The sequence below is a fragment of the Rutilus rutilus genome, assembly GCF_951802725.1.
Source record: "Rutilus rutilus genome assembly, chromosome: 1".
In the NCBI taxonomy this organism is placed as follows: domain Eukaryota; kingdom Metazoa; phylum Chordata; class Actinopteri; order Cypriniformes; family Leuciscidae; genus Rutilus; species Rutilus rutilus.
In genome coordinates this window covers 43523058-43535106 of record NC_140209.1, presented here as the reverse complement: position 1 = coordinate 43535106, position 12049 = coordinate 43523058, and the positions used below count along the sequence as shown (strand labels likewise).

General features: G+C 37.0%; 1 protein-coding gene across 1 annotated transcript in view; it reads right to left on the bottom strand.

The window, feature by feature from the left end:
• shank1 (SH3 and multiple ankyrin repeat domains 1) overlaps nt 1-12049 on the bottom strand; it is a 123778-nt gene that overhangs the window by 37681 nt on the left and 74048 nt on the right. The window contains exons 15-16 of the mRNA XM_084425591.1: nt 10482-10595; nt 10018-10093 (exon numbers count right to left, since the gene is read on the bottom strand). Coding sequence (XP_084281717.1) covers nt 10018-10093; nt 10482-10595 — 190 coding nt within the window. The remainder of the gene's footprint in view (nt 1-10017; nt 10094-10481; nt 10596-12049) is intronic.

The window sequence follows — 12049 nt, the reverse complement described above, 5'->3', positions numbered from 1 at the left end:
AACGCTATAGAGAGAAATGCACATCGTGGATTACTTAGCCTAATCAGTGAGTAGCCTATTTCTTTCGTTTTGAATTGTTTCGTTTAAAGAAATTGACGCTCGCCATCTCTGTAGTGAACGCGCCTAGAGAGAAATGCACATCGTGGATTACTTAGCCTAATCAGTGAGTAGCCTATTTCTTTCGTTTTGAATTGTTTCGTTTAAAGAAATTGACGCTCGCCATCTCTGTAGTGAACGCGCCTAGAGAGAAATGCACATCGTGGATTACTTAGCCTAATCAGTGAGTAGCCTATTTCTTTCGTTTTGAATTGTTTCGTTTAAAGAAATTGACGCTCGCCATCTCTGTAGTGAACGCTATAGAGAGAAATGCACACCATTGATTAATCAGACTATATTTCTTTTCGTTTGGAATTGTTTCGTTTAAAGAAATTGACGCTCGCCATCTCTGTAGTGAACGCTATAGAGAGAAATGCACACCATTGATTAATCAGACTATATTTCTTTTCGTTTGGAATTGTTTCGTTTAATGAAATTGACGATCGCATCTCTGTATGAACGAGAGAAATGCACATCATGGATTACTTAGCCTAATCAGTGAGTTGCCTATTTCTTTCGTTTTTAATTGTTTCGTTTAAAGAAATTTCAAGCTTTATTTATTTGTCATGTCTGTGAGGCATAGCCTACATTGAGTTTTTTATGAGATTTCAATGCAAGTGACCGCGGCATGCCCATCATGTCATGATTATATTAAATCAAGGCAATTGGTTCATGAAAATTTTATAAAAATTTAGATACAATTTATACAAAACGAAATTCGTTTTAAAGAGGCCTTTTACAAAACTAAATTTATTGAAGTGGTCAAATCGTCTGACTCCCGATGCATCCCATCTTATTTGTGCTGTTCACGTTTCATAATCAACAAAGATGGAAAAAATAACATTATAATATTTTAACAAATACGAAACTTAATGCGCTTATGTATCCTGGCAGCAGTGAGTGGGCGGTTGTTTCCGAGATGCGACGTTAGAGGTGTTTACATTTCTCCCGGTCACCTTTTTATTGCACAATTTACAAATTGCCTCGTCAGTATTTACCGCCTCTCCCTTCTCATTCGGTTGGAACCAGAAATATTGCCAAACTGCAACCACACATAAGCATTTTTTAGGCAATAAATAAATTATATATATCATAGGCTATATAAGTGCCGGTAATGACGGTATTGAAACTGATACCGGTGCTATTTTAAGATCCCGCGGTATCCGATATTACCGTAATACCGCCCAACCCTACTGTAAGCTCATTTTTACATTTGAAAAGAGGTTTCTGCCTTAGTCTGAATATTTAGGGAGATGCTGAAGAAGGCTTGTGGCGATTTGTAACTCAGATTAGCCCGTGATGCTGAGAGTGATTATGAAATTGGCATGATACATTTACCTGACATAACATATTGTTACATTTGATTTTATTCTGAATGACTTTGAAATTGTTTTCCCAAGTAGATTAAACGGATTCGTATGTTCTCACAAGTTTTGCATCAGATTAGTGACGACTAATATTTGGCATCAATTCAAGTGTACTTGGTTTGCAAAGACAAGAAGTGAATTCCCGTTTAGAACAGCAAATGCTGCTTGACCAATCTAAATTTGAGTGTGTCTTACCTCTGTTTTAATTTAATGTTACTTTAGATAACTGTACATGAAAAACCACGGCATGGCCAATCCAAAGCTATTATGAGAGAAGTAATGTTGGTCAGCTTATATCTGTAATAGTGGACATACCTCTACTGAAGTAAACGTTTAAATTAAATTCAAGTGTATGCAATTCCATGGGGGCTATACCAAAGTATCTTTGATTGTGTAAACGTGAATGTGACCGATCTCAGGTATATACCAGTTACCTCTGTTTGATGATCAAAACTGACGAGATTGTGATCGTGAGACCCGCATTAAAAACATAAAACGTGAGGACCTCTGAGCGACATAGTTTCCTAATCTGAACGGAGTAAAATACACTTAAAGAGTTAAAAAGAATAATCAAACATTCGCTCACTTTTAATGATGCTATGATATCATTAAAACCTTTTTTCATTTATGGAGTCAGATGAAATAACGAGGTAATACATATGACAAAATGTATTTCATTTAATCTTGTTGTGTTGCGTAAAAGGAATGACAGTAACGCGCAAAAACCTTCACACGTTGGACCGTTAGTCGGGCTTACAACATGTTTAGTAACATTATAAATGTAACATTATAAATAAATCTTTTGTAACATTATAAATATTTGTACTTTCACTTTTGATCAATTTAATGCATCCTTGCTGAATTAAAGTATGAATTTCTTCTTAAAAATTCTTACTGACCCCAATTTTTTAATGGTAGTGTATATTGTTACAGTATATGTAACAGTATCTTTATTATATTTGTCAAAAATATCACCTGTAAGTATGCTTTTTACTAGTAATAGTCTTGTCTCTTGTTTTGAAACCAAGTCTAAAAAAATACCTTTCTATTTACATAACATTTACATTTCAAAGAGATCAAGATCATATTTCTTGGCAAAACATTAACAATACAAAAATACTTTTGTTTATAAACAAATTATTTTCTAATTGACCAAAAGCCACAAAATTCAAAACTACTGCAATAAATAACTGAGTAATAGGACATAAGTTACATTCCAAAATGTTTTCTAAAAGCATTAATAAAATAAGTTACTGTAAAACCTTCAAGATTAAAAGGCATTGTCTAATTAAGACATTAACCTTTAAATGTATAAAAGAAAACAAAAAGTATTTTGTGCAGAGTTAAGCGTGACTGATTTATATGACAAAACATGACAATAATAATGACAATAATAAGTGAATAAAATAATTAACATAATTAAATTAAATGAATTAACCATCAAAAAGTCATTGGCGTGTTAATGAGCTCAATGTTTGTAATGGTCCGAGAGTCTCTACATGTTAATCAGGCTAATAAGAAGACCATGGGTCAGCGACATTAGCTATGTATGCTACCATTGATACACAGTTGAGTAATCACTGTCACACAAGCAATAAGAGTAAGAGAGATTAATAATAATCTCACTGGACAGAGCCAAGTGGATCTGTTTACTTACACTACCTACTGTTTATCTCTAACTCTTCTTACTGACTCTTAAAGTGTATGTGGGTATTGCTCTTTTTTGTGGTGCATTTTTCATCCTTCTCTAAACTTGTTGCTCTGTTACTGTCTCTGCACCGTGGCAGATGTACACACTTCCACACCCATCTGCTTCCTCTTCTGCCTTCTGTCCATCTGACCTTTATTCCTTCCTCTTCCTCTGCTTGTCCTCCCACACCTATCACACTCTGTCCCTTTCTGCCCTTTCTCTCTCCCCCCCCAACCCTAACCCCCCAGCAGCATTACTTGCTCACAGCAGCGTGTCGTGCAGCAGCAGCAGCAGCAATAGCCAACAGCAGCATATCAACATTGTCATATCCATGTAAGGCTAGAAGCTTACACTGCTATTTTGAACCAATAATCCAAACAAAAAGCAGTTGAAGGATGATGTGCATAATTCAGTTAATTATCTGACAAAACATAGGATTTAACTTGAATGCTTAACAAAAGTTACGATCACTTTAGCTTTCAACATTATCAGCGTAAAAGATTATCAGTGTAAAATGAAAGATTCTTAAAGCCTTTAAAGCATGCAAAGTTATTTATTATGTAACATGTTTAAATATACAGATAGTAGAATGGAACAAAATCCTGTATAGAAAAACATAGCTGTAACAAATAACGCACTGCTGTGCAGGAGAGGGCGTAAAAGCCTTTCTTGTAGTTTGAGGTTACGCACTAGTGTGCAGGAGTGGCAGGGTTAAAGCCTTTCTCCCCGATCAACAGTTATCTTTCCTTCTTATACCCTGAGCAAAGCATTGTTAAACATGAGTGGAATACCAACACTAAAGCCAACTGAAAGATATGGCAAATGTTTGGTGATCAAGAGGGGGAGAAGAACATTAACATTCTCCTTAATGCATGTTTAAGCAGTAGGACCTAGATTGTACATTAGGATACTCTAATATCTCTATTAAGTTTACCACCTTTCAGTTCAGTTTATAAGCTGTCAGATGAGACCAAACAAGACATAGTTACACATTAGAACACAGTAGTAGATAAATAGTAGTAGAAAGCACATGTGTCCTGTGAAGCAAATGGTACAGATGAGTCATTGAGGTGTAATCGACTCAATGAGTGTCCCAACAGTCCTCAACCAGCATATTGATGAAGCCCTTGCACTAAACAGACATTAGCATACTGTGATGAAGAAGGCCATCGTGCCACGTTTAATTCACATGTATACCGTTAAAGGGATTTCTGAAGTACTAGGGCAGTAAAGAGTTCTACTTATATTCGCTCAGCCTTACCATGCCATCCATTCCCATGCCAAACACTCAGAGAGTTGTCATGACAGAAATCTTATATGGCATCAGATGACTTTGAAAATAGTGCACAAGTAGAGCACATTGTTATGAAGTTTTGTAGCTTGACAGCCCCTGGAGCAGTAGTTTTCAACCTTTTGGACTCCACAACATTATTCAAAGAGCCAACACTTCTAGTTTCTGTAAATAAAATTGCAGGATCTAAGAAGTTTTAAGAGCGTGTTCTTCAGGGTTCCCAGTATTTTTAACCCATGAATTATCCAGTTGGTTTATGATTTATTGAATAAAGATTAAGAATAATGATTCTTTTAAAAAATAGTTTGTACTTGCAATTTCTACCTGATCAAATATTTTATATATGAAGAGTTCAGATGCAAAAGCCTCTAAGTGCCATCTGAAATTTTCTTCTAGAATGATCATTTTTATCAAGCTTGTATATTTAAGTTCAGTAAATCCACTTAAATGGCAATGAAAATGACCTATTAATTGTCATTTAAGTGAAATAACTGAACTTAAATATACAAGCTTGATAAAAATGATCATTCTAGAAGACAATTTCAGATGGCACTTAGAGGCTTTTGCATCTGAACTCTTCATATATATATATATACACACTACCGTTCACAAGTTTGGGGTAGTAGTTAAAGAAATTAACACTTTTATTCATCAAGGACGCATTAAATTGATCAAAAGTGGCAGTAAAGACATTTATAATGTTACAAAAGATTCTATTTCAGATAAATTATGTTCTTTTGAACTTTCTATTCATCAAAGAATCCTGAAAAATAAAATGTATGGCGGTTTCCACAGAAATATGAACTGTTTTCAACATTGATAATAATCATAAATGTTTCTTGATCATCAAATCATCGTATTAGAATGATTTCTGAAGGATCATGTGACACAGAAGACTGGAGTAATGATGCTGAAAATTCAGCTTTGATCACAGGAATAAATTACATTTTACTATATATTCACATAGAAAACAGCTGATTTACATTGGAATAATATTTCACAATTTGTACTGTATTTTTAATCAAATAAACGCAGCTTTGCTGAGCAGAAGACACTCAATAAATATATATTTATTTATTTATTTATTTATTTATTTTGTTTTGTTAAATTTATGTGACTTTTTCAGGTCTAGAAATCACACTTTTAAAATTAGGCTAACTCATATATCCAGGTTTTTCAAGACTGTGGGAATCCTGGTTCATCAAAGAACGCAAACAATTGGTTAGTGGCTGAATTAAAATTCCCAAGTAATCCAAATCCAAAGTATCTTGATTTTTAGTTGTTTTAGCTGATTTTACTGCAAGTTTTGTCATATTTTAAATTATTTTAAGTCATCTTGAGGCCCCTTCAAAGGTTAGCTGATGTCCCTTAGTGGACCCTGGCCCCATGATTGAGATCCACTGCCCTACACTGAAAACAAAATGTAACATCTAAATTAACCGGTTTTATCCAAGTCAAAAACATTAATAAATATCGCAGAATCAACCAAAATACCTACCTAAATAAAATGTTTTTGGATTAAATCAGGAAGCAATATCTTTAACGTAACAATTTTAGGTTACCACTTTTTACAGTGTAGAGTCCCCATTCACTTCCAAATGTATATGGAAGCAAGCAGCTCAGACATTTAGCTAAACTTCTCATAGGGTTTCTAAACAACATGATGGTGAATACATAATGACAGAATCATAATTTTAGTGTGAACTATCCATTTAAAACCAAACACAAAATGTACCCACCGGACAATGCAAACACAAGAAGGTAGAGAAAGACCCCTCCCCCTCCCCTTGTCACCTCCCCCTCCTTTAACAATGTCTGTAAACAAAGCGGAACCTATGAATGCAGGAGGAGAGGGAGCGAGGGAATCGGAAAAGAGGGTAACACAGCCGAGCATCTCCATCGCACAGGAGGAAAAGGGTCAGGGATGAGATAACCGGGAAGAGAGAGACATGAGCAAGAAGAGAAAGAGTAAGCTAAAGGGGAGAGAAAGCAAAAACTCACATCATCTCTGTCAAAGCCTCTTTCGTTGGATGTCGATGTTGGTCCTCTTTGCCCTCCCCCTCCGTCTCCCTCTGCCTCCTTCGCTCTCTACGGCATTGCTGGATCCACAATCTACTGCCTTATTCTTCCTCTTTCTACAACTATCACACTCTTTCTATCCTCCAGCATGGTACATGGTACTACACCACACCGCTGTTCATTCAGAGCATGTGTGTGATGAAGAGAGTGAGAGAGAGAGAGAGAGGAGGAGAGAAAGAGCGAGAGTGAGCAAAAGAGAGGGAGAAGCAGCAGGAATAGAGGGGGTAAGGAAGTGTGGATAGTGCCAGAAGGTGTATGTGTGCTTGTACAGTACAGTATGTATTTGTACACGTGTTCTTAATGCCAGAAAACTTGCTGGCACATTTTCAGTCTTGCACAGGACTCATTTGGTGAACTTTTACCTAAAATTATAATGTATGTCCTTGACCCTATTTCACAGATCACTGTCCTATAAAGAGATCACGTGCGTTGGAAAGGGAAAAAGAGAGTGCTGCAGGGCGCTCAGGGACAGGGGCGCTGGAATTGTGACACAAATGAGTGTGCACGGACCGAAGGAAGACAAGGAGCAGAGAAGGATGATGCAGAGTAGGTTCATATTAATTTACCAATATGAAATGTGTTCATTGTTATTTGATGTTCATTGATGATACATGAACTAATATTAACCTTAAAATGTATTAAATGTACAAGTAGACATTTTGTAGAATATGTAGAAACATTAATCTAGATTAATAAATGCTGTAAAAGTATGTATACACTTGCATGTTAAAAAGGTGCCAAAAAGTTGATCGTTGTCAATAGTTGCAAGATGCTTCTGCATCCATTCATTCATCCATATATTTCTCTCTCTCTCTTCCTCTTTAGTGTCCTTCATAGTCTGACCTCCAGATGGAGTCACCACAGGAGTGGGAGGGTGATGGAGAGAAAATGAAAGAGTGCAGGGGGTGAGTAAAATGGGAGGAATTAAAAGAGAGAGAGGGAGCGCAAGGGAGAGTGAGAGCGGGATGAAGGGAGTGAGGAAGCCAAAAATAGAGGGGTGAAAAAATGCTTAGAAACAGAAAAAAGAGTAAAGAGTATCAATGTATGTTAGTGTATTTCCACATGTGTGCGAATGGGAGCAAGTGCGTGTGACCCGCGAGATTCAGAGAATAAATAATAATGTGACTTATAATGTATATATTAGTATGTAAATAATTCGCTGTGCTTGTATTGTGTTGTATTACAGGCTGCTGGGATGAGGTGAGTGTGAGCTCTCTCCATGACTGGGACAGAATGACATCACATGAAGCAGCTTTGTTTACTGTGAGGCGCTAATGAAAAGAGCTCAGTGGTGTTAATTTACCAGCACGCGACTCACAGACAGCTAGACAGACTGAGAGAGAGAATGAGATAACAAAGTGGTCATCAGAAACAGATATTACAGTCTAAAGTTTCATGGGGCTGTCATTTAAATTCAAAGGGGCTGGGACAATATTTTTAGACCCACCCCTACTCCCCTAGGCTACAACATAGAGGACTTCAGTGACTCCCCTCGTTTCTCCAAGCCCCTGAAGATGGCCCTGAGTAGATGACAAATTTTATGAGAAGCATACTACAAAAGTAGATTACTGATGACTTGGGGACTATTCACACAGAACCCGTCTTTGTGAAGTGGAATGAAAAAAAGTCTAGACACGATTTTAAAAGTTGAACTTCTTTCAAGCGCAATGGTCAAAAATAATTAAGTGCACATTTATATATACACTCATTTTCCAGGTCAAAATATCTAAAACAAAAACTTGAGATATATTTAGGCTATATATTTATATATATATATTTTTAAAAAACGTAATACGGAGCACCTAGAGAGACATTGGCCAGAGGAGAACTGGCCCCCCGACAGAGCCTGGGTTCTCACAAGTTTTTTTTTTTTTTCTCCATTCTGTCACATGATGGAGTTTTGGTCCCTTGCCACTGTTGCCTTTGGCTTAAAAACGCTATATAAATAAAGGTGACTTGACTTGACATGGTGGTGGAAAAAATGAGATGTATTTCAATGCTTTTGTGTTCTTTTGCAAAACTTTTACGTTCTCCAAAGAAACTTTGCATTTGCTCACAATACCTATGCAATCCCTTGCAAAGAATGCAGAAGTTTTGCGAATGAATGCAAAGTTTCTTTGGGGATTGCAAACATTTTGCGAGCCAATGCAAAGATGCAAAACATGTTTTCTTACTTTTTCCATCACCTTTTCCAGTCCCTTTAGGGGCTCTGTAAATTAAAGACTTGTTCAAAATGATAAAATTCATTTTAAAGATTTTTTTGTTTTGTTTTTACTATCTTAAATGGAAAGTAACATAAAATAACATACATTTTATTTTTGGGAATATATTTTGAGAAATGTGTTTATTTCCATACAATGGAAGTCAATGGTCACCAAAACTGTTTGGTACCCAACTTTCTTCAAAACATATTTTTTGGAGTTCCGCAGAAGAAAGTTAGTTAAAGTTTGTAACAAAATAAGGCAGTGTGACCATACTGTATGTCCTCTTTTTGCTGGAAATGTCTATCTGGCCAGGATTTGGCTTTGTTTTGATATTGACATGCTCTCTACAGCCCTCATACATTCTAGGGACGCTTCAACATTGTTTTGACCATTCTCTGAAGATCTCAAGTTCTCACACACCACAATTGTTCAATTATATACAATGCCACACAATTGGTCACACCATTTTCAGTCATTACCCTCATATTAACATATTACACATTACCCTCATATTAACATATTACATAGACTCGTCTCGTATTAACAGATTACAGCCTTCATACTAGTAGAATGAGTTGTGCTATGCCACACTTTAACCACTTCAATGACTACAGCACAGCAACTAGATGTAAAGTAGTTTTTTTTTTTTTTTACAAAATATCTCAACAATCTGTAACCTGTAATTCAGATTTATTCGAGAATTACAATCAATGCATGTATCGCTTTACACTAAATATACTACATGAATTATCCTGTACTTAAACCATTGAAGTGACACATAATTCTGAAATTAATTTAACATAACAGACTCGCATCTGATTTCCAAAACAAGCTTCACAGACCGCAAACATTGCAATGCATGAATCACATGCTGGCATCTCCATCTCCAAGCCTGTCAGTCTATCACTCACTCACACTCACAGCAGTACGAGAAAAGGTGCCAAGGCCTCCTCAGGTGAGTCGATGCCAACGGCAGCAGTTCAGAAGAACCGACAGAAAACTCTCCACGTGCACAAATGAAACTCATTCAAACACACGAGACATGCGTGTAAAAGATAAAGAATGCACATCCCTTTAGATTGTTGACAGTTGAGAGAAAATAATCTCTAGGTTTGGACATGTCTTTACCTTAAACAGCGAGATTTCTTTTTGTATTTCATACTGTATTTGATGCTTTAGTGAGTATTTTATGCCAGACCACTAGCTAAACCAGGATAAACCAACTCTAAACTGGTCTTCTCACCAGAAAGTCCTTCATTACCAACATAAAAAGTGTAAGATTGTTCTTACCTGGGCGCATCAAAGCTGTCGTAGGATCCAACGGTGTAATGTCGGAAGAGTCGCTTGGCTCTCTCACTGCGGCTCTCTGATAGACGCAAACACAACCGCATCCACATCATCACGAGTTTGTGTGTATGAGGGTCTAACTACAGCATGACAAGAAAATATATGTCCGACTTGAAGTTTCCCACTCTGACAGAGCGTGGTGGCCCAAACCACGGCGAGTTTAGCCAGCGTGAAATGGCACAATCGGTCTCTCTCACACTCCAGTAGTGCTGTAAACTATTAATAGTCATCATAGCTGCTCTCCCTCACAAGTCTGACATCACAACTTCATAGAGAAGCTTTGGACAGTCCGACTGTCCTACAACTACATCTGGGACAATCAAAATGACAGCTCCGAGTGTAGCGTGGATATCTTTGATACTTATAACGTGCGTGTAATGTGTGTGCGTGTGAGAGAGGAGTCTCACCTGAACGAGACTCCAGGCTGCGGTGAGCCACCTCCTCCACGCAGTCAGAAGGGAACCAGCCCGTGCGCCCTCGAACCGTCCCCTCCCAGTAGCCTCCTTCACCCACACTCAGCACTGAGAGAATCAAGAGAGAAACAACAGTGTGTGTGTGTGTGTGTGAGCAGTAAACATTTGAACAGTGTACAGCCACAAATATCCAGTATATAGACCAGAAGCGTCATGCCCAAGAAACATTTTTGAGTGGATTTTGAAGGTAACTACAATCTTCCATAGAAAAGTTTCACGATTATTGTAGGCAAAAAGTGTTTATCTAAAATGCTGTGACAGAAATCACTCATTTAAAGGTCCCATTGCATGGATTATTTTATTATTTTAGAATGTTTCCTGGGGTGCCCTTATGATGTTAGTATGTTTTTTAGATCAAAAGTTGTTATAATTTAGAAATAAAAGGCATATTTCCTAGCCTGATTTTAGCCTCTGATTTGAACGCTCTGTTTGAAGGGGCGTGTCTGTGTGAGACTTCAGTGTAAACGCCCACTGCTGTGATTGGCTGACATGCTTGCATATGAAATATCTCGCATTACATGTGGAACTCTCTCGAAAACGTTTACTATTACAGCTTTTATAAGTTTTTACTATTACAGATATCGGGATTAACGAATCGTGAGAAGTTTTTTTTAAGTATTTAGATCTATTCCCATCACATAAAAGGTTGCAGTGATGAGCATTGAGCAGATGACAGCCTGTTGATCGCGTGAATGAAGATCTTATCATTGCAAAGCAGTTTCTGCACTCTCATTAATGCTTTCACTAATGCAAACATGAGGTAAGTACAGTAAGAGCTTCGTTGTGCAGTGTAACAGCGTCATTGATTTCATAACGAGTTTTGGTAAGTGTCCATTGTGTGATTGACAGCTTGGGCGATTGGAAAGGGATTGTTCTTTGATCGCTTTCTGTATATATTTTAATCACAGTTTAAGTACGATTATTTTCATCCTACTAAGAGAATCGACGTGAAGTTGATCGTTTAGTCACTGGCTTGATTTACTGATGCATAAACAGTATTGAATGACTTTGAGAGAAAGATTATCTGTCTGAACTTGAACAATTACACATCAGAAATTCACATAACCCACTGGTTCTTCAGAGGCTCGGATGAAGGAACTAAAAAAAATACTTTTGTGTTCATTTGTACATCCAAACACTGAGCAACTGCCATGCTTCGCTCGTTTGCAAGCCATGATCCCAGCTAGCAGGGAACGTTCTCAGAACTTTCGCTAACATTCCCTACAAGTTTGGTTAATGTTCTAAAGAAAACATTTGAATGTAATGTTTACCGAACATTTTAAGGATGTTTTCTCATTTAAAATTTTTTTCCTATAACGTTATATGAAAACTAAGATATAACATTTTAACTGCAACATTCAAAAGATGTTTTGGGAATGTTTCTGAAATAACAAGTTGTACTTTGATCTCAAAATATCATTGTCCCTATGTTTCATTATAACGAAAGAAGAACGTTCTCTCTGTCACGTTAGGAAAACGTTTTGAGGATATCATTGAGAGAT